Raw genomic sequence first — 23,607 nt, 5'->3', positions numbered from 1 at the left:
CCTTTGTGCTTCATGGCAATGTATTGTGTCTAAAGGTTTCTGCAGATTTGCATTTATTGTGTATGGATCTGTGTCACCCTCAAGACTTTATTCATCAGTCTCAAAACCATAGGTTATGTGTCTGTGCAGAATAAATACCTGAATGGAAAAAATAATTTTGACATAAGGTTACACTGTATTTCTGGGTGCTTATTCTAAAATAGTGTAATTGTCTTTAGGTTGATAAAGAAATTGAACCAACAGACGATACTGCAGGTTTCCTGTGGAAATTGGCACTGCCTGGCTTTGGCAGCAGGTACTGTAGCATTCATTATCTTTTACCAAGATCTGTGCTGTGATTTTGCACAGTGTCCAAGATTGCACATTGATGCATAATAAACAAAGGACATCCTTGTCCCAACTGCTTTCAGGCCAAATGGGAGGTTATAAAATGGATCAGGTATCATGAGTATGGAAGAAGAGCTTTGCCAGTACTGCCAAAGAAGAAAGCATTATACGCAGGCCACCCACTGTCTCACTGGTGAATGGCAGAACAGTTAAAAGCTTTTCATCTTGATGTAGAAAAATGTGTGTAATTAATTTGTATTGAAATTATCTTTGGCTATTACTTTTCTGTTTGCAATGTGGACTTCATTATGCTATTTACGTTACAGCAGTCTGATGCTGTATTTTGCACTTTTTTGCATGTCTGTTTATTTTCTTGGTGGCTTCAGACAATGCTTTTATTTTAGCAAAGAATGTCTTGCTTGCGTTTTCCCTCCCTCATCCTCCCCTTTCCCATCATAAGGCTTGCAAAGCCCTCAGCACTGGTTCTTGTTCATTTTGATTAACTTGGTTTTCTGTCAACTAGATTTTACTCACCGTTCTATTTCTTAACTTGTTTCAGATGGCCAGTTCTTCACATGGGGACAGAACAACTATGGTCAGCTGGGCTTGGGCAAAGAATGTCCCTCTCAGGCCAGTCCACAGCGTGTCAAGTCTCTTGATGGGATCCCTTTGGCTCAGGTTGCTGCAGGTGGAGCCCACAGTTTTGCCCTGTCTCTCTCAGGAGCTGTGTTTGGCTGGGGGAAGAACAGCTCAGGACAGCTGGGACTAAGTGATGAACAAGGTACTAAAATTATGCTCCTAGTTGAAATAAGGATGGACTTTTTTGGCCTAGCGTCTCTTTTTGCATTGACAACATATTTTTACTGAGTGGGTATGTAATCCTTAGCCACTACTCTTGGGAGGGGAGGGGAGAAGAACAGTCTTTGGACTTTTCAGGCTTTTCATACATAGTGGGAAGAGAAAGACTTTTTTTTCCCCCATGTGGATGTTAGTGGAAGTGAGGAAGGTTGAGAAGAAAGATATTTCAAATGTGAGTGTTGTGCAGACATATAAGGAAGTGCTCATATTCTTTCTTCCTGTTCTTAAGAATGCTTTGTCCATGTTTTGTTTGAAGTTGGTGTGGAGCAAAGATTTTCCAGAACTGTGGAGCTAATGGTAATTTTTTCAGGTGGCCACTTTCAGTGAAGCCTAACCATCAGCAGACTTGAAGATAGGTTTGTAAAGGAGGCTGAAGATTGGGTGTAATATTACCACTGCTCTGAAAAGCCTTGATCTCCTCTGCTTGTTGTTAACACATTCTTATTATGTGTATGTTAACACATTCATTTTTGCAAAAGCCAGTGGATGAAAGCTTTTCTTTGGAGCTTCAAATTAACCTCTTTATTGTCTATGCATAGTTGCTGAGTTGCTTTAAGCATCTAGGCAAGTTACTGAGTGTGGATATGATACCCAGCGCACACGGTTAATTTATTTTGCGTGGTTGAGTAGATGAGGTGTATGTATTTGTAAATGTTATGTTGCATAATGTAGTAACATATAAGCTCTGTATGTTGCAAGAGAAAAGTGCTACCTCACATTTTGTGTAACTATAATTGGATGATGCATTTTCACAACCCACCCTACAAACTGAAATGTATTTAAAGCAATTACTCAAAACCAGCCTGTAGTTTAGCAGTGGAGGCTCGTATGATGTATGCAGCATTTCATCTTGCTTTACACTTTTAGAAATGTGAAACGCTATTTTAAGACTTGTAACATATATTGTGTTCTCTCAGAAATGCTCCAGGTCTACTCTGTTGTGCTTTATATAAGCTAGAGCTGATCTAAAGGAGAAACAGCCGTGTTCTTTCCATGGAAAGATAATTGCAGATATCTGTAGCTATCTGTCTGTAGACTGGCAGATAATTGTGTCTAATTTCAACAAAGCTGCAGTTTGTACGTGAGATGCTTGTTTTGACATGGTGCTAATCTTACATTAACATTTAGGAAGCATCTACTTGTGGACTGTGTTGACCAGGGTTCATACTCTGTTAACCGCTCAGTATGTGAGACTGTAGTAAATAACTTATGAATCACGGTAAGACAGTGTGAATTATATTTAGCGAATATGAACAGCAGAGTCTACAAACACAAATATTCTGCAGCCCTGTTAAACAATTACACTGTAGACATCAGTATCATTCCTGTCAAAATAAAGATCAGAGTGCTAAAATACAAAACAAAGTAAATGAAAAATGTGCTCTTATTTCTAAATCCATGAAAATGTGGCCGCTTTCCTTTCGCTACCCTGAAGAAAGCACTTGTAAAATCCTTGGGTGAAAGTCTTAGAAAATGAACAACATCTCTAGGTGGTTGGTATCAAAAACTTGATTTTTTTTGTTGGTATGAAGTAAGCAGCTGCTCCCCTTAATATCTACTGTTTTGAGGTGCCTACTGCTCCTTGAAATGCTTAGCTTATCCCTGGGAGACACGTTTTTGATTATCAGAGTGTCAGAGTGAGGAAAGCATCTCTTAATGGTTGGCCTTTGCAAGTAGGAGGATCTTTTTCGTAAAGGATGAAGACAGAAGGAAGGTTAGGCATTTAAATACACCTTGGGTTTCAGCTTGCCATGTGTGTTGTGCTAGTGTCTCCCATGTGTCAGGATTGTTCCATATAGAAAAGGTCTAAGTAAGCTTTTGGAAACAAATGTTTGCAGTCGTCAGTGAAGAGTCTGGAATGGAGCATGAGGCTGAAGGTGGGTGTAGTGAGGCTGCACTCATAACTCTAAGTGCTTGATGAGTTTTTTCAGGATTCCACATATTTGCATTCTTGCTCTAGACAATTTTCTTTCAGGCAGGACAAATCTTTTAGGAATTGGAGGGGGAAAGCAGCAGTGAAGTACTCGAGGACATGTTCCCAGTTGTTAAAGCTTCCATTGCACACATAGGATACATCTGAAATTCAGTCTGCGAGTGGTGTTCTCACACATTTAGGTTTCTGTGTTTGAAAGACCTGCCTTATTTTCTTTGTCTTCAATGCAGACCGAGAATCCCCTTGTCATGTGAAGCTGTTGCGGTCTCAAATGGTTGTTTACATCAGCTGCGGAGAGGAACACACAGCAGTTCTGACAAAGGTAAAGATGCTAACCTGGGAACCTTGATGCTGTCTCACCTATCTGATAGCTTCACTTTAGTTTACTGGGTAGTGGTAGAAAAGAGCAGATTGGCATATTCCATCTGACCCCAGTAAAAGAAACTAAATAGGAAGTACAGTCATTATAATGAGATTCATTGGCAACATGATTCATTGCTGATTTTGAAGATGCAGATGTTGGTAATCTGTGGTAATAAATAGTAAAACTCAGGCGAATTGCTCAAAAAATTCGGAAAAAATGAGAAAAAAGTGTAACAAACATACATTGAAAAGGGTGAAAATCACATTTTGTTGGAAGATAAAAAGAATGATATTGTACATCAGAATAAAATGCAAGTCAAAACAAATGGGTGCTTAAATGGAACTCACAGCATTTACAAGAGGTTTTCGGTTCCAAACCTACTGTTTCCAAGTGGTGTATAGTTTAGTGGACAGACGACAGGGCTAGGATCTGGGAGATCACTGCTAAGTTCTTGCCTCTGCCTTTTCCTAGGCGTTGCTTTCTTTTTTGGTGCCTCAGTGTTTTCCACTGTAAAATAAATTAAACAGCTGGCTTTGGGATTATTTTGGGGAAAACACCATTGTAGATTAGTTCGCTAGAAGCTCATCTTCAGAGGAACAAGTCCCAGTCTTGTTGATCAGCAACTGATAGAGATGGGTGTGAAGCATTGTGGAAGTGGGTGCTACTCAGCCATGTTTAAACTTGTTGGGATTTCAGACTCATCTGGTGGTGGTGGTGGGGAGTTGACTAATGTAGACATACCTAAAGATAATTCTGTTAGCTACCTTGCCATCCATTAGAGACTTCTGTGGAGGCTGCATTAGCAGAACCCAAGTTTCTTTTCTGAATCCTTCGGAAATCTCCAGCAATCTCTGCATAAGCTTGGGCTCATACTGAGACTGGAGTCAGAGGGATACTGCTGGGTTATGGGTCCCTAAATGGAGAATATGCTGTTTGATTTGCTAACAGAGTGGAGGGGTGTTCACGTTCGGTGCAGGTTCCTGTGGGCAACTGGGACATGACTCCATGAATGATGAAGTGAACCCCCGAAGAGTTCTTGAGCTAATGGGCAGTGAAGTATCCCAGATTGCTTGTGGCAGGTGAGTCCTGTGTGCAGTCAGTATTTTTCTTTGGAGCTTAATGCTGACATTGAGTATTGTAAATAAGGGGAATAGTCTTGCTTCTGTGTGCTATGTGTCAAAAATAAGTTAATTAAAAACTAATTTAAGGCCCTCTGAATGAGGTTGTTTTTTGATTTGGGCTGTTCCCTGTGCTGTAACCTGGTAAAAGATACCTTTCAATCTTAATTCAGTGAGAGTTTAGTGTAGCAGCCTCTTTGCTCTCAAGTTTTCAGTCTCTTTCATGAAAAGAGTTAGTAATGCTCGTGCTGCGCTGTTGCCTTTTGATATGTACAGGCTTAGCAAATGACTAAGCTAATTCCATCCGTGAGCCTGATACCAGCCTTGTGCTGGCACAAGCTGCTCTTTGTCACTTCCACCTAAAGAGCTCCATCTCATAAACTGATGCCATCAGGTGGCAAAAACTGAGCATTGGTGCTAGTGTGAAGATGCTGCTTTGCACCAGCTTCTGGCCTATGGGAACTGAGAATAAGTTTTAGGCTGTATTTGACTTTTTATTGTTTGTTTGTTTGTTTTCTTTTAGTTGTTAAACAAGGCCTCAACTTTTACCTGTCTCTGTTACAGACATCACACTTTAGCCTTTGTGCCTTCTTCAGGAATGATCTATGCATTTGGCTGTGGAACAAGAGGCCAGCTGGGAACGGGGCACACTTGCAACGTTAAGTGTCCCTCTCCTGTCAAGGGTCACTGGGCAGCTCACAATGGGCAACTCTCAGGGAAACCTGGTACGTGTGATTTGAAGTCACAGATGGATGTAAATAGTTTCATTTCACCCATGGCTGTCTAAAAATACCTTGACATTGTCCTGCAAAAGAAACCCATCTTACTGTGAAGTGCTTGAGTTTCAGCTGATTTCAGCATGGCCTTCAAGCAGCCCAGATTCTCCTTATAGTATAAAGCCTGAGACAGTGGCAGTGCAAATGTGAGGGAAAAGACACAGTAGGAACTTGCATTCATCAGCCTCTAATCTTTCTTCAACAGATGCCTGTAAATATCACATTGTTAAACATATCTTCTCTGGAGGAGACCAAACATTTGTGCTTTGCTCTGAATATGAGGTAAAACAAATTAAGTATCTTCTCAAGTCTGCTTCCCTGTCCCAGCATCTTTTGTTATTGCAAATATCTCCCCCAAATGATCTGTTGCTTTGGAGTCCATTCTACCTAATAAACCTTACCAACAATGACGGCTGTTACAGGAATTTACAGCGTTTTTAGGAGTAGCTGAAAGCTGCCTTCTTTTAGAGGCGCATCAAAGAGCTATTGGGAAGTTACTGATTTAAGTTCGATCAGCAGGAGTGGAGTCCAGTCTCGATTGCGTTTGGAAGTGAGGCATTTCCTGCTCAGGCATTGGGGTCTGTGCAATTAGAGTGCAGGGCAGTGGACCATATACTGGGGTCTTGTCAAGATATGCTGGATGGGAGGGCTGAGTACTGAATTGTTTTTTCTGCTTCTGCCTTATTTTGTTCAGGAAGTGTTTGACTTTTGAGGCATGGCAGTAGGCGTGGAATAAATGTGCTAACCCTGTAGTTAGGTATGGCAGTGTTTGAGGGCTTTGGTACATTCAAGGAAATTATTTTCTTTTTCCTTTTCTCCTATTTTAAAGTGTATTTGATCTGTTTTTTGGTTTTGTTTGTTTTGACTTCTTAGTGATGCCACAACTTCCTGACTGAACCTGTTCAGAGACCACACTAAGAAAGCTGTCAGTTATATATAAAACACAGAGATTATAGATAAGAAGGAATTGTTTTACAAGCCTTGTATTTGCTGAAATCTATATCTTCTCACAGAATTCCTTGCCTGCTGATGATTTCCGGACCATAAATGAAACACGTTACACCTGTTTAATAAATGATGAAACTATAGATGTCTGGAGGCAAAAGCTTTTAGAAAAGAACAGTTCTAATTCTGTCAAGTAGGTATTATGGCACCGGACAAGCCTTTTGTTGAAAGTCTTATTTAAATCATTTTGTTGGCTTCCGTGCCATGCTTTCACTTGAAATTTAGCAGCCTTTTCAAGTGTGGTTCTTGATCTTTTCCAAGGGGAAGACAATTGCTAGTCACAAGACTGCCAGGTTAGAGCTTCTGAGCAAAACTAGAAGAATTTGAGGCTGCCTCAGAACATTGCAAATGGTGGGTGGGAAATGGATTTTAAAGTCATCTTTCATTGTGTGCTTAGAGTTTGTGAAAAGCACCAAGAGCCTGTGAAGATAGATTAAATTCCTTTCCCTGTGTACCTGCCATAAGAAGGTAGAATAGGTGGGAAGGGGGCACTGCTAACATCCCTCCTTTCAAAGAGGGATGTTAACTGAATGAACCACTTACCCCCCTATGCCTCTTAAGGGGTGATCCTGACATTTGTTTTTCCATAGAAGGAAGGGAAGAGAGCTGAAAAGATTTGCTGGAATGTCTGTTCCTAACCTCCATCTCTGTTTTCTTTTGTCTTCCTGCTGCAAACAGTAATGTTGTTCAGATACTGTCCTCAGCTGCCTGCTGGAATGGAAGCTTCTTGGAGAAGAAGTAAGTGGCAAAATTATAGAATTGTCTCTTTCCCTTGAGGTAGACTGGAATACCATTACTTCACTCCTGCTGCAGTGGAATTTGGTTTTTCTGATCAGATGGGAGACGAGAGTAGAAAGTATTCACTGAAGAGCTGGGTGATCAGGGCTAAGTAAAGAAGGCAGATGGTTTAAGAAAGTGCATGGTAAGTGTACTGTAAGTGGCACAGATTCCTTGGAATTGTTACAACTGTTATTTTTCCTTATGAAACTAGTGTCAACATCTTCAAAAGAGAGGGACAGGAATATGTCATTAAGGGAAATGAGTGGTGGTGGGTATCTGCTTAGTCTCTTACACAGCTGAGCTAGCTGGTGGGGGCTGGTGCAAGTGGAGGTATGCGTCAACACAGGCTGCTCTTGGAAAATACATCTGGGGCAGCATGGAAGCACTTTCCTTTTAGGTGACGTCAGTTGTGGAAAGTTTTGTGTTCCTGCTTACAAAAGCAGGAATTTCAAATGGGTATAACCAGCAATAGGTGGTGACAAAGATGTAATATGCATAGCTGAGTCAAAGGCTGTGGGTTGGGAAGGCTTGTGTTGGCTGTGTCTGTAATTGCTGGGGAGGTAGCAGCATAAGATGAGGAGGAGGAGAAGAAGAAATTTTTTATGGTGATGTGATGAGTAAATGACCTGCAGCTAGGTAAAGAAAAGCTTAGTTACGCTGAGTAATCTTTGAGTAATATTTTCAAAGAGCAACTTGGAAAAGAAAACAATTTATTCATTATTCTTGCATTTTCCACTTATCCAGTGGTTTCTTTTCTAGTCTTGTCTCAAGGCAGCATGTTACTGCATCAGAAGAGTTGGGTCATGTTGGTTTAAAATATTTACTGAGGTATCCAAGTTTTTGAGTCACTGTAAATATTCTGATGTCTCCTTTGAATGTGGAAATGAGTGGAATTTGTGATTTCATCATCCCAGTGCAGTTCTCCTTCCACTTTAGTGATGCCCTGGCTACTGCAGGACCTAACTTCTACAGGAAATCTTTGACCAAATGAATTACAAAATTTGAAGCCACCATGCACTGAAACGAGGTTATATTTAACCATTGTACCTTTATATGTGAAGCTGTATGTCACGGTGCACTTGATAGAAATACCGTACTATATCCCTCCAGTATCCTAATGCCATATTGGCCTGCTTGCAATACAGCACTGTGGTACACAGGGTTAGATGGAAAAGCAGCTTTTCCATGGCTGTGTGAGTGGACAGGCTCCAATTCTACTTCTGCACATCACAGTCTTGAAGTGCTCTGTACCACAGTGTGACTCGGAGGAGCTATTTTCAGCCAGTTATAGAAATAACTGTTCTACTACAGCAGGCTATGTTTAGCTTCTCATGTTGTTATAGTCACACCAGCAAACTGACAAATGTATCCCATCTTTAATAGCTACCTTCAGAGTGCCTAATACAGCACAGTCTCAGATGAGTTGTGACAGACTTGGGAAATCCTTGAGGTCAGTGGAATTATAGCAATGACCTTTTTTACTAGCAACTGCAAGGTTCTACGTGCAGCTTTACTGCAGACAGTGGTGCTGAAAGCCTCTGCTAACAGGTGCTGATCATGCTCTGTACACTGAGCTAGGTAACTTACCTGCTGGACTAGACAGTGTTGCTACATCTGGCTGTTAGACCATTGTCTTCCACAGACATTGTCCCTCTTACAAGGGACAATGTAAATGACAGCCTTTCAAGTGCAGCAGAAAGGATAGCATGTTTGTTACAGCTAAAGACCATATGAAGACTCTTCTCAGCTATGCTGTATTTTGGTTGGGGTTGTTGATTAGTTTTAGAAAATTTGAGATAGGAATTGCCAAAAAGTTACTCTGAATATCTTCCCCTGTTTTCTTCTGAAGACTCTCATCTGATGTCCCCTTTTACAGCAGTCTGTGTCATCTTATGCATCACAATTCCCTGTCTTACTGAGTGTGATATACAAATTTTGCTATAAAAGTAGTATGTATGAAGACAGCACAGGAGACTCTGATACATAGGGTATACATACTTTATAGTTTTTTAAGCACTCCAGCCTGTCTAGGCTGGCTCTTGTGTCAGTAAAGGAGTCCTGGGGAAATCGAAGACACTGATGAAGTGTGAAGATTCCAACCTCTGCTTTGTTTCTAGTCTGATTAATTCTCTAGAGGGAATGTATCCATTGCTTGCTCCCAGACCATGCCAATACACAGGTAATGGCGTCTCTTCCTTAAACTTATGCCTATCTGGGGTTTTGTTTTTTATTTTTTAAAGAATTGATGAACATTTTAAAACCAGTCCAAAGATCCCAGGGATCGATCTGAACTCCACCAGGGTGCTGTTTGAGAAGCTGATGAACTCTCAGCACTCCATTCTCCTAGACCAGGTATTACACTTCTGGGATTTTGGGTACTCATAGGGGAAATAAAGGGTTTGTCCCTCTGTTACATACAAGTAACAGCAGCTTTTTGGGGAAGGGTTGTATTAAAAATCTTCAGGCCAGATCCTTTACGGTATCAGCGGATACTTCTCCATTGACCTGGGCTGATTTCACCTGCTTGGATTGTGTCTCTAAGAGTTGTTTCTAAAAAAAGTTTAATCTCATGGCATTTAATACTTGAAACGGCTGCTGAAATGAATTCAGTGTATGCTATACTCGTAAATAGTGACTCTGTGCTCATTTGTTGCCTGCCAGGAGTTGAGTACTTTACAGTTGTATAATTTATTCTAGCTTGGAAGCTTCCTTTCAGAAGTGCAAGCTATGGGATAAAATTGTGTACGTCCCCCTGCCATTTCTTAGCTATCATTTTTACAGCTTTTTTTTCCTACTCTGGGTTTGACTTTTAAACCAGGGTTGTGACCTTTAACAAGAGGGATTAACTGACCTCTAGCCAGCCCTGGGAAAACCTATCCAAATGTTCATGCATTTGGGAAAAATTGGAGTTTAGTCCTGTCCTATGGAGTGTTTTTAAAAGATCATCAGCAAAAGCTGTTGAGTCCGCCCATTCTGAGTGTGCTCTGTTTCATCAGGTTTTGCACATCATTTGCATTGTAGGTTCTCTGTCACAAAGGGTAAGTTGTTGTCTTTTGTCTTGTTTTCCTGTAGATACTGAAGAGCTTTGAAAGTTTTTTGATTCCTCAGTTGTCTAGCTCACCACCAGATGTGGAGGCAATGAGGATATATCTGATTCTCCCTGAATTCCCACCCTTCCAAGACTCCAAGTATTATATCACGTTAACACTTCCCCTAGCAATGGCTATTCTGCGCCTAGATACCAACCCCAGCAAAGTTCTTGGTAAGAGGCTGGCATTTAAAATGCACACTGTTCTCAGTCTCCAGCTGGGACACAGAGTGTTCCCTTCAGGTTTTTCGGTCATGTTTTTGTGTTGGTTTAATTTTTCTATTCTGTTACAACAGCTGCAATGATAATTGGGTGTTATTTGTGATATAGTGTTGTTGTGAAGCAGTCACCTCTATAAAGCAGCTGGGAACCAAAAGGACTCAAGGAATCTTCCCCCCAAAAACCTATGTTCCCATGTAAAAGAATTGTAAACATAATATTTGAATTTTAAACATGAACTATGAGGAAATGAAGAATGTGTCATGCAGGTAAGTTATAGGAAGTTAGTTACAGTAACATAAAATGTATAAAGTTTATGGTGGTGTGGGTAATAAATGAGAATGAAATGTTTTACTTCTAAGTTAAAACAATTCTGAATCTGAATTTTCTAAGAACACTTATTAGGTAGGTTAATGTAGTTTACCTTATCTAGTTTACCTACAATTCAGAGGCTCTGTTAAAATAGATTTATAATGAAGATTAAATGATCATATTCTCTAAATTTAATCAGATATTGTCTGCATTAGAATATCCTTCCTGTATAAGAGAAATAGAGGAGCATACTAGATATAATGTTACTTTGTCCTCTGTAAGTTGCAGAAAAACCTATTGGTTGGTTTGTGACCAAGCTGAGCACCCCAGCTCTTCTCCCACTTACCAGTCTTCAAGTTTCTGCTAATATTTTTTCCTATGAGCTCACTTTAAGCTAAGCAGAACTTAACGCTGCTTAATGATTGTTGCTCATGTTTGTTAAGCTATTACTTTTCTTGTTATCTTACTCTGTTTCTTAAATTTGTCTTATACTAAATCTCATATCATCATGTAAAATGCTGTGTAATACGTTCAAACCTCCAGAAATATTGCTCCATTGCACTTTGAGGTTTAGTGACTATATATATATGTGTGATTATATATATATATATTTTATTGAAAGAGGCTTTGCAACCAAGTTTCCTCCTCTACTCAGCATAGTCCACTGTGATTGTTAGCATACATAAATGTAAGGGATTCTCATACTTTTGCCTACCAGAATCTATGGTTGTGCTGACACATCAGAGGATGAATTGGTGTTTGTTTCGAACAGCTGACATGATGGTATCCCAGGCTCCAGCTTCTTCTTTGCAGGTGGATTGGTTCTAGCAAAGGAAATAATAGTCAGTGCCCCTTCAGAGGAGAGGTAAGGGTTACCTGTCATTGGCAAGAAAGAAATCGGCCTTTCTGAAGAGGGGGAGTTCATACATTTGGTGCAGATATGCAGGGAGACATGTTCTCACACCTGCTAGAGAAGTGTATGTTACTACAGAGAATTGCGCAGGCAACTGCATTCTTATCACTCATGAGAGAGAACAGTTTGCCCACAGAATCGGACTCCTGAATACAAGATACTTGAAACAGTATCTTAAACTGAAGGTTGAAACCCTTTGAATTGAGGCTCTTGCACTGATCAGGGTTTGGGGCTGAGTAATAGCTGGGGTGGTTGGTTGTATGAGAGTGGACAGGAAAGAGTTTTCCAATTTTTGGTATCTAACTGACTGACTGCTTGCTTTCATGTTGCTACAGTTAGGACAGAAATAAGGAAGTTTATTTTAATCAATCTTCAGGTGTGTTCCCTCATTTCCAGCTGTAACCCCTCATTTAGGGGTTTCTCTGGCCTTTAGTTCAGGATTTGTAATGATGTTCCTCTACTTTTTAGATAATTGGTGGTCTCAAGTGTGCCCAAGATACTTCCTCAGGCTAGTGGACCTCTACAAAGGTGCAGTGGTTTACCTTCTCAGTGGAAGAAAGACACTGTTGATCCCAGTTCTGTTCAGTAGCTACATTACAGCTGCTCTCAGACTTCTGGAGAAACTCCACAAGGTAAGAGGAAAGCCTGGGCACCACGTGCTGGCTTAAGATGATTCAGTCTTGTCTGCTCTTTGCCAGTTGGCAGGAGGGTGGTTATGGTCCTGGCTTGTGAGCTGTGTCATTGTCCACCAAGACACCACATGAGAAAGATGTTAGTGGTTTTCCTGAATTCAAGGTACTTGAAGATTGTTTCGTCCTGTCTCAAACACTAGGAAAGAATGCTGTTGCTGAGCCACTGCACTGCTTGTACTGTGGCATCCCAAATACCTGTGCCATGATGCTTTCTGCTCCCACTGTGTTGGTGCTGGGTAGTCCAGATGAGGAGAGGGAACTGAAATAAGTCAAAAAGAGGTTTATCTTGATTTTCCTTGGTTTGTACTAAAATACAAGGGACCATGTGGTTTTGCAAGACTTTGAGTCCTGTTGTTGCAAGCTGCTGTAACTGATTTTATGAAAGCAAACCTGCATGTTCTAAAAATAAAAAGATAAATATATCCATATTTTAAAAAACATCTGTTTTCTTCACTAGGTAAATCAGAAGGTTAAACATGTAGAATATGATAAGTTTTATATCCCTGAGATTTCCAGCTTGGTGGACATTCAGGAGGATTATCTCATGTGGTTCTTGCATCAGGCTGGAATGGTAAGAGGTTTTACGTATAGTCATACAGCTGTCCATGTTTGTCTCTCTGGTTGTAGATCTGTATTTTTAATATCCTTAATGAGAGTGCAATGTATGCAGGATAGGAGCATCTATGTGTTAAGCCTCTCAGATTTGGGTGGCTTGACAAAATTGACTTAAAATAAGGCTGTTGGAAGAACTGGAGCTAACAATATGTAGCTAATGCTTGCTTCAATCTCTGTGATTATTCATGTGATTTTCATTCAATCCTTGCACAAGGGGATTAATTCAGTCACTGGATCCTTTTAATGTAATCGAGACCTCAGGAGCCAAATCCTGTATTCTAAAATTATAATTTTTACCCTTTACTTCTGCTGTTTAGGCAGGTATTGTGAATAATGTAGCCAGTGATCTTAAAATGTTGCTCTGTAAGAGGAGGCAGTATGGCGTTCTGGCTAGGGGACTGAACCAAGACTCAAGAGATGTGGGTTCTATTCCTGGCTCTTCCAGTAACCTGCTGGGTGATCTTGGGTAAGACCCTTCACCTCTTTTATGCCTCACTTTCTCATCTGTAAGAAAGGAGATAACTGAACTGAGGGCTGGAATATGCTGTGTAGGAACCCAGTGAGATTGGTTAATTATAGCAAGGAAAGGGATCCTGAGTGAGAGAGAACACCAGAAAACACCTGCCAGGGGATGCTGCAGGAGTAAAAGCTGACTGTAGCAAGAATTCTTATGTGTGCTTTCATGGACTTTCTAAATGTTGTGTGTGTTGTGTTCCTCATCCCCTGCTTTCCATCATGTAAATAGTGCTGCTCTGTGCTTACTTTTAGTGAGCAGAACAATAAAATAGTGACTCAAATTTACGTAACAGCAATAGTTAAAAATGTGTTGATGTGGCTAACGAGAGAAGTGATTTGCATTGCAGGAGTGGTCTTGCATTGTCTTGTTGTGGCCTTATCTCTTCTGATTCATATTGTCTCTGCCTTGGGGGTTGTTTTCTTGTTTGTCTTCATAAGAGTAAGTTTCAGCTATGGCAGGCTAGCACAGGCTTCTGTGCCAGTTAGTCTTCTGAGTAACATTTGGTGTTCAAGTTTTGAATTGGATTTGTGGTTTTCCTAAGGAGGAAGTTCACATGCTTGTCTTTAAGAGGGGGGAGAAAATAGGTTGTTGGTCCCAGAGGAGAAAATTTTCTTTCGGTCACCTTTGAACTTTGAACCTAAAAACAAAAGACAAAAAATCAAAAGTAAAAGATTTTCATATTTCTATTTTTCCTTCACAGAAAGTCAGACCATCTATCATGCAGGTAAGAAAACGTGGTTTTTATTACTCTTTCTTAAAGAAATGCTGTGGAAGCTGTAGATAGGAACCAATCTGCCTGCCTTTCTTGCAGGATGCTGTGACACTCTGTTCTTATCCTTTCATCTTTGATGCTCAGGCTAAGACCAAGATGTTACAGACAGATGCAGAACTACAGATGCAGGTAATGCTTCTCTCTCCCATTTCCCCTGCCCCTTTCTGTAGTGGAAATATAAGCTTTATAGGGGGGGAGTGCTTATGTATTTAGGGTAATCCAAGGAGGCAGAGTAAGGTGAGGTCTCTGTTAGAGAAACCTGTAAGGCTGGAAAAGTAGACAAGCCTTCAGATAAGTGGGCACTTTTACAAGTTTCTGCCTGTGCAGAAGTGAGGGTTGAAGAGGTGTTCAGCTCCAGCACCCTTACCCTGTAGGTGGCAGCCAAGCCAGCTGACAACCAGGCTGTGACAAGGACAGCTCACTTCTGTGCCAATGTAAACCTCCCAGTGCCAGGCATTGCTCATGCAGATGCCTTCTGAGGGGGGTGAAGCACTGGGCACTAATCCCTCATCCAAAGCATCTGAGGTTTGGGACTCATCTCATCCTTTGTGACATGAGTTGGCTGTGGTTGATGGTTGACAGGTTCCTTCAGGGTAGCAAAATGTCATCACAGTTACTCATGGCCATGTGTCATGAAAGGGAGTGGTTTAGGTCAACTGACCAACCACTGTAAAAGGTATTGTCAGAAACAAGCTTTAATGTAAATTTGCAAAACCACAACAATGTTCAATGGCAAGGTTTACCCTATTACTTACTGCATGGGTAATACATATAAAGGAAAAAACAAATTAGGATCAGTTGAGAGAGATTTATACAGACGCTGGAATGAGAAGGGGTAAGGGAGGAGTCCAGATGCAGCTGTATTTAGTCTTAAGCTCAGATTCAGTCAACCATTTATGTCTGAAGGATTTAGCAACACTTGATCATAGCAACACTGACATGTCAGATTAACCACTGATTGCCTGTAAACACAACAATAACAGTATTATAGATTTGATATAGTAGCAGGTATACTGTATTTGTTAGAGGGTGTTCAAGTCAGTAGACACACACAGGTATGTATAGGCAGATGTACAAAGGTAACACACACAAACAGAGTGTGTGTGTATGTGTGTGTATCCAGGTATGCCTATTAAAACTTGCCCTCAAGAATCAGTGGAATACTAGTATCTAATGCCTTTTTGGCATTTCTCAGCAAAAGGGGTTTGAGCCTCGAGTAGTGGAGATATCAGCCCAGGTCCCATCATCAACCAATGATGCTCTTGCAAACTTGACAGTTTGTGCACTCTGAGAGTCATCCCACTTGGAGGGAGGTACTGGTGCAGCCCACTGTGGTCCAGAATAGCTCAAAGGGTCTCATTTAGCACCACTGTTTATACGGTTGTGAAGTGGTTGGCTTTAGTCATCAGTAAATTCACCCGAAGCATTCAGGTAAGGAATGTTCCAGGGCTAAAAGGGGAATTATCCCCACTCTCATCTCCCACACTTGAGTTCCTGGTATAGGTTATGCTGCCCTTGTCTTAGCCTTGCAACAAGAGTTCCTTATACAATTAAGGGATGCTTATTGCCAAGCTCTTGCGCAAAGACGGAGAAGTTATTGAAATCATAGAACAGGTTCAAGCAGGCTGAGGTTAGGGGTGATGCACCATCACACCATGGTGCTGGTTCTATGTAATATTCATCTCTTAGCTTTTCTGTGGCTGCTTGAACACATAGGCTGCAGCAAGGCAGAGGAGGCTCAGCCTACACCACTCAGAAGCTAGAATCACCTCCTGCTTTCATTTTGTTACCCTCTTGGGTATCTCTTCAGATGCCCAGTTTGTGAGCAGCATGCTGCTGTGGGGAGGGTATCTACCTTATCTTACCAGGACAGCAGGCTGGTAAAGGTTTCATTGCCCTTAGAGATAGGATCTTTATGAAGACAACCACTTAAAGGCCAAAGAGAACAGTACTTCTGTGAGTGCTGGAATGGAGGAAGCCTGGTTTCCAATGGATTTCTGTCTCAGGTTTAACTGACTTTTAAACTGAATTTACAGACATGAATTTGCCATTTACTATGGGCAATGAGTGAGAATGAGTATACCATGTGTGGTCAAAGCTTTGACTGGATTTTATGCCTTACCTGACTCCAGAAAATCCATGTAGATGAGAGCTTTGAATTGCATGTGACAGGCTCCTTGGTTGTAACACTGCTTTCCCTTGTGGACCCTCTGGCTCTTATCAGGGTGTGTTCACACTGAGTTTCTTGACTCAATAAGAGCACGAATAAAGCCTCTTTTCCCCACCCAGCTGCCTAATTAAAAAAATATTCATGAATTTAGTATCTTGGTTGCTCAAATGTGGTGAATCTGTCAGTGGACTCAAAAGGTGTTGGTGTGGGAAATGGTGGAGGACATACACACTGTTGTACAGAGTGAGCATGCAGCCCTTGTACCCTTGGGAAACAAAAGTAAAAGAATAAGGATAAAAAGAGCACCAGGCATATAGTTATTAACTGGTTTCCTTCATAGGAGGAGAGGAGCTGAGCAGCAGCTGTTTCTCGCCTCTCTCTTATTTACAGGTTGCAATAAATGGTGCAAATTTGCAGAACGTCTTCATGCTTCTCACCCTGGAGCCTCTGCTGGCCAGAAGCCCTTTCCTGGTTCTTCATGTTCGCAGGAGTAACTTAGTTGGTGATGCTTTAAGGGAGTTGAGCATCCACTCAGACATTGATTTGAAAAAGCCTCTTAAAGTAAGTTTTCCCCACGTCTTTTAGCACCCTCTTGTCCTGCTGACATTTCTGCAGCTTTCCAGCCATTCCCATTAGCACTTCACCAGTGTACAGTGGCTTCTCCGTAGGTGCAGCACACAGGGACATTTGATGTAATCAGAGCAAAGGTTGAGTCTTTCTCCTCTCTGGCTGCTGGAATGTGTACTCTCTTTTCTTGGTGTGCCTACTATATAAAGGGCAGGGAGGAAGCATTTCTACAGTATTATGCAGTCTCTATTTTGCTCTTCTGGAGGAATAGGCCTCTTACAATAGGACACATTTTCTCCCTGAGAGGGGTGCTACAAAATATAGCAGCTGCTGTCATGTTGCTGCTTCAGTTGTGGGGACAGGTGATTTATGATTCGCATAAGAAGTTAAAGAGTTTTAAAATACCTGATTTGCCCCCGTTCCCTTTCCTTCCTTACAAGCAGAGCACTGAAACAGGCTCATGGGTCGGAGGGGGTTTGGGCATGTTAGAGAAATTGCTTTATGTGTGCTCCCAATTAGAAAGATGTCTGAGTTACTCAGTACTGCAGCCCTGTTACTGACCTGCTTTTTCTACAGGTCATCTTTGATGGTGAGGAAGCTGTTGATGCTGGAGGAGTGACAAAGGAATTTTTCCTCCTGTTGTTAAAAGAACTCCTCAATCCCATCTATGGCATGTTCACTTACTACCCAGAGTCAAACCTGCTGTGGTTTTCAGACACGGTAAGCCCTTGCCTTCTATATGTGCAGGTTTAAATAATATGCTGCATTTGAATGACAAGAAAGTTAGTGGCAAACTGAGAAAGAAATGATCTTCCCCTCATTTTCCACCCACAATATGGTGTGAGCTCTATTTTCAGTGAGTGTAGATTAGTATAGGTCCATTAACTTGAGTAGAACAGTGATGATGGTGCCTGTTGAGGAGTTGGCTCTTTCTCTATTCTTATCTCATAATAAAACTTGTATTAAGTATCATATGACAGTTATAGAACTCTTATGATGGTGAATGTGACAATTGTGCTGTTTTATAGAACTAGAGGTCATAACGGCATTAAATTCTGTGCTTCCATTGCTGTTCACATAATTGCAATCAACTACTTAGTCGTATATCACTATCACTTCAGGGTCTAAACTTGTTAATGCTTTATGTGAGTAACCTCTTAAACAGCAAGAAACATGATTTGTAGTGAAAGTTGGTTGTGTTTGGAAGAGTGTGGAGTGTATGTTCTGTACCTGTTGGATAGCATATGCTGGCTGTGGTGGGTTATGTCCTCTTTTTACTTCATCTTCCTAGATAGCAAGATGGAAAATGATGTTGTCATTCTTCCCTTAAGGTGTAGCTGCCCTGGTGGGGCTCTTTTTAGTTTATTACATTTAACAAGGAGGGAAGTTACATGGTACTACTCTGTAATTTGTACATAGTATTACAGAGCAATTACTCCTCATGTTAATGCTATAAAAACAACAACTCTTTTGACACTAAGAATAATGTCATTGTAAGCACTAAAAATGATTCACATATTTACAACATTTAAGAAATACAGGCAGCCAGTCTGTGACTGGCATACCCAGAGTGAGGGTAAATATGCAAAGGAATGAAAACCATTACCGACACCTATGTTGGTGTATTTGCCTGGTTGGCTCTTTGGTTAAGCATAAGCTTTTAATAGAAAATAGGATGGGCTATAGTGAGGGAATCGTTAACACACTTTCTTGCAGTACATAGACAACAAACTTTGAAGCTTTGTTAATGTCTAAATGCAGAGGTATGTAAAAAGGAAATAAAAGGTCGGTAAGGTGGAAAGCAGCTGTTGCTGTTTCCACAACTAATCATGGCTTATGAAAGCAATAGGGCTGGGTTTCTGAATCTTCATTTCTGTGCTCTGCTGCAGCAAGGAATTCACAACCGAACTGGGACCTGATGGGAGCTCTCTGATGTATTATTTAATCTATTTATTTATTTTTCCCAGTTGGAAAAGCAGGGGCTGGCTTCTTAGTGCATGGAGGAAAGAGTACTGTTAATTGACCGGTCTCATAAGGGTTTATCTGTGTGGTTTTGCAGTGTTTTGTAGAACACAACTGGTTTCACTTGATTGGCATCATATGTGGTCTTGCAATATACAACTTCACAGTGGTAGACCTTCACTTTCCCTTGGCTCTGTACAAAAAGCTCTTGAATGTGAAGCCCTGCCTAGAGGATTTGAAGGAGCTATCCCCTACGGAAGGAAGGTATGAAAACCAAAGCTTGCAGCCTTTCTGGGAAGAAGACCATCCAACTGAGAACAAGTAATGCCAAACTGGTTGAAAGCTGTTCAGTGTAACATCTCCCGATCCTTTTGAGCAACTGATTAATTTAGGGTATTGTGATACTAGCGAAGTACATAAGTGGGTGGTGAATTTCATGTAAGATTTCTCCTCTTCCACATGCTATCGAATCCGTCTGCTTAGACTCTAACTGCTGTACCCACCTTCCTGACCCTCAGAAAAAAGAAACATGGGCAAAAGATTCCTACCACACTCCTTTGAAAATAGGGGCTGGGGGCCTGTCTCTCCACTCCGTGATTGCATGCATGATCCCAGATCCTAGCCTCAGCCTTTCCTGCAAATCCACTGCATTTGTCATGATGTATGGGGATTGTGTGTAGGATGTGAACTGTTCCATCCCTGAACCAGTGTAACTCTGACCTGATTCCATGCCAGAAAGAAGGAAGTGGAATGAAGGAATAGCTTTTTCTAAATGGTGTATTGAATCCTTTTTGCCTGATTCCATGGGGATATTGGTTCCCTCTGACACCGAGAGAAGATCTCAGTGTCTGATTGGTGTCTTTTTTTTTCTTCTGAGTTGGTGTCCAGTTTATCAGCACAAAGTGACAGCTGTTAAACAACAATGAAGTAAAATGCCGGGAAGACAGCAGCAGGATTTTGAGGGATAGCAGAATATTTTCTTCCTAATGGGGATACAGATATAATCCACCACCCTCTCCATTCCCCTTGGACTTTTGTGTGGGGATGGCAAAAATATCTAGGAGTCAATAAGAGCTAAAAATGTGATTCTGTTCTAAGGCCAGGATCATTAAAAGGGGATCCAGGTACTAGGTAGGCATTGACTATATTGATAATTTGTGTGGTCTAGCCTTTATCTTGCTTCTAACAAAGCATCTTTTTATTTGAGGTCTACTTTTTTCTTACCCCTTCAGGTGACTTGGAGAGTCTCTTGCAATCCTGCTGCCCAGATGTGATGTTCTTTCTTTGCTTTTGCTGAATTTCTTTTCCCCTTTAGATGTATGACTTTTTGAACCTCTGATACATTTTTTTCTTTCCATACCTGTTATGTAGGAGTCTTCAGCAACTTTTAGATTACCCTGGAGAAGATGTAGAAGAGACATTCTGCTTGAATTTTACAGTAAGACACATTTCACATGTCAACTATGTGATTGGTATGATACAGTTGAAGTCCATCTCCTTATTCATGTGTGTTATGGTTTATTCCAAACTATGCCTGTAGCACGTACCCCGTGCTAATGTTAAGTGTTAATGTTAAAATTCTTTGCTGTCACTCACTTGTTCTTTTGTATGTGGTCATGAAAACTAAGCTAGTAAGTAGATAAAGCAGAGTGGTTTTCCAGATAGCCTTGTCACTGTGGCACATGGCTTAAATGTCACTGGCCAACTTCTCACACTAGACAGTGGGAAGATTCCTAAATTCCCATTGAAAACGGAAGTTAGGCTTTGGCATCACTAGGTGAAGTCTTGAAATCCTGACACCGTTTAGAATTTTCCTTGCTGTCTTAATACTTTTCAACTTAAAAGTTTTTAGTGAGTGGTCAGACTTTCAGAAACGAAATGCTAGAGGCTGTGGCTCAGGGACATGCTGGGGAACTCAGCTTTCCTGTGCTATTATGGCAGTAAAAGTACTTTTTTTCCTAGCTAGTAACCTAGATGCAATAGTTTCTATTGCACAGTGTGGAGAGTCCCCGAAATTAAGAGTTCGATCCTGATGTACACTGGAATATCAGGTATGTCTCTCACATGTGCAAATATTTAGAACTTCATAGAGATACAGCATCCTTATTCTCTAAGCTGTGTTTTCCTCTGACTCAGGCAGGGTAGGGCTTCCATGTTTCAATGTCTTTGCTTTAAAATCCTGATGTGCTAACAGGTTCTGAGTGATGTGTTCATTTTGAGCTTGGTCTGAGTTCTTGAATCTCTGTCCAGGGCCTGCCTGGGGTAAAAACAAGGTACCAGGAAAACTGCTACACACTATGAAGAAAATCCTTTCTGAGCTAGGAGAGTGCTTCCCATTTCCTTGTTTCATAAATGAGAGCACATAGTCTCTTAGATCCAACGTAAATCTGGAGTGAGTCAGACTGGGGTCTAACTGTGTCTCATGCAAGTCAGAGCTGCAATTCAGGAGGAGGTAATGAAGCCATAGTGATGATAATGCAGACTGTGTAAAAAAGAATACAGTTGAAGTAATGCAAGAGATTTTTCCCTAATTCTCTTTTCCTAGAAAAGGGCATTCTTACTCTCTTTCTTGCACTATGTGCTGCATAATATATAAAGACATACAGATATATCTGCTAAAACTTGGAAATGAATAATAACTGGTATCCCAAACCTTGAAATGAGCTCATCTTTCATGTCAAAATCTGAGCCTCTTTTGTGTATGGCAACTTGAAAATTGACCTTTTTGCTTTTTTTTCCATGTGACCAATTTTATGTGTACAGAATCAGTATGTTTGTACTGGTGCCAGCCTAGGCCAGGTGAAAGCAGGAAGCTTTCTGTGGGCATGCCATCTTGCAGTGAGTGAGGATGAACAAACCTAGTGAGATTCTATTACAAAACAAGGAGTCTTTTTTATTGCCAGAGCATGTGGGCTTAGTGAAATACAGGAATTTTTGTATTTTTCATAGGAAATTTACCTAAAAGCGTAACTTTTTTCCTTTCCGAGTTTGCATTTAGACTCAGTACCACTCCTACAGCAAATGTAAGTGATGGAAGGTGGTGAAGCGCACAGGCCTTTGGAGCAGATGAAGTGTTCTGTATATGCCCTTCTTTTCTGGTCCACCCTTCACATATCAGTCATCGACTGTGAAGAGAACTCTGATTCTTTCTGCAGGCGTATGGCCTGAAAAGTACTTCTGGTAAAATTAGTTTTCTGGTTTTGTATAGATCTGCAGGGAAAGCTATGGTGTGACAGAGCAGAAGAACCTGATCGAAGATGGAGATAGAATTATGGTGCAGAAGGACAATAGGTAAGTGGGGCATATGTGGGGATGGGCTGTTACGCACAGTGAAAGCGGGTGCCGTGCCACAGAAACTTAATCGGAGGTGAAATGTGGGAGAGGTAGATGTCAGTGTGAACAATTCTAAGACCAGTTGTTTAGAAACTACTGCGTGCCAGTGGCACTCAAATAAAAGGCAAGTTTTTGTCATCTTTCCACCAATGTTTGGAAGATGTCCCACATCCTTTTGGATGGGCATCTTCCCTATGAAAGGCCTTCATATTGGCAGTTTTCTCATACTAAATAAAGATTGCAATGTGATTTGGGCCCTTGAAGGTTAATCTCCCTGATGGTTTAGAAGGGAACTGTACGTGACCAACAAAACTGAGCCTGGCAACTTGTTTATACTGTTAATTCTGGAGCCGGAAACACTTTCCCTTGACTAGGCCTGACAGAGGACCACCGTCCCTGATCAAAGTCATAAGGCCCTACTGTACATAGATGCCTTTCTGTTTGACTGAACACCTGAGAGCTATTACTAGAACAGCTTCCATTTCCCTCCTTTTTTCCAGCTGCTAAACTATTTTCTTCTCGTAATCCTGTAATTGGATTTCAACAAATGCCTTTATTACTTGAAGCAGTGTTCACATTCTTTCTCTGCTGGCAAAACGCTGTGATCCAGTGACTAGTCGACAGCATGGTCAGGGGCTTGTGCTAGTAATGCTGAAGACCTTGCTGGCAAGCGTGGAGATGAAGTAATTTCCTATTAATCTGATTATTTTAAAGGGTTCTGATTGTGTCGAAAGCCTTACTGTAACCAAAGCTTTGTCTGTATTACCTTCTTACCTACTTTACTGCTGCCCAAAAGGGTGCACTTACATGGTTAAATAACTGCCTCCATGCAAAACCAAAATGCAGCGGTGTAAGTCTGTCTCCTAGCAAAGAGAAAATGGGCTTTGGGTAAATAGAGAGGAGTTTAATCTACACTTGTGACAATAAAGTAAAGATGACAATGCCAGTGATAGTACCCTTCAGGTTTTTAGGCTGGGCATGTAAACTCAAAAGAAAAATGGCCATTTTTATACTGTGTGCCATACCTGGCCTAGGGGGAGGAACAGAGATTTTAGCTGAGTGTTTGAGAAGAGTTCCCTGGGCTAGCTCCTGCAACTGTTTGAGTCGGGATGGATAACAGAGAAGAAAATCTTTAAGGAGAGAGGCTAGTGTGCAGCTCCACTGGCTTAACACATTCCAAATGCAATTGCTTTGTCTTGACTAACGGTTTTGAACTCAAGCTAACCTTTAAATCCAAGTCTAGACATGGCAATCAATTCACCTTACACTGCTTAATGACTTCCTCC

General features: G+C 41.1%; 1 protein-coding gene across 6 annotated transcripts in view; it reads left to right on the top strand.

The window, feature by feature from the left end:
* HERC3 (HECT and RLD domain containing E3 ubiquitin protein ligase 3) overlaps positions 1-23,607 on the top strand; it is a 49,721-nt gene that overhangs the window by 20,772 nt on the left and 5,342 nt on the right. For 2 of the 6 annotated variants that reach the window (XM_065692123.1, XM_065692139.1), the window contains exons 4-22: positions 219-295; positions 887-1,108; positions 3,349-3,440; positions 4,431-4,561; positions 5,165-5,325; positions 5,582-5,658; positions 6,390-6,514; positions 7,060-7,119; positions 9,402-9,513; positions 10,234-10,423; positions 12,162-12,325; positions 12,843-12,956; positions 14,218-14,241; positions 14,329-14,418; positions 16,850-17,020; positions 17,603-17,746; positions 19,086-19,252; positions 20,360-20,426; positions 22,197-22,279. In XM_065692123.1, the coding sequence (XP_065548195.1) occupies positions 219-295; positions 887-1,108; positions 3,349-3,440; positions 4,431-4,561; positions 5,165-5,325; positions 5,582-5,658; positions 6,390-6,514; positions 7,060-7,119; positions 9,402-9,513; positions 10,234-10,423; positions 12,162-12,325; positions 12,843-12,956; positions 14,218-14,241; positions 14,329-14,418; positions 16,850-17,020; positions 17,603-17,746; positions 19,086-19,252; positions 20,360-20,426; positions 22,197-22,279 (2,271 nt within the window). The other 4 variants (XM_065692130.1, XM_065692148.1, XM_065692157.1 and 1 more) reach the window with 4 other exon arrangements.

This window comes from Lathamus discolor, chromosome 1 (genome assembly GCF_037157495.1).
Source record: "Lathamus discolor isolate bLatDis1 chromosome 1, bLatDis1.hap1, whole genome shotgun sequence".
Lineage (NCBI taxonomy): Eukaryota > Metazoa > Chordata > Aves > Psittaciformes > Psittacidae > Lathamus > Lathamus discolor.
Note: the sequence above shows the minus strand (reverse complement) of the source record. Positions and strands in the feature narration are given on the sequence as shown.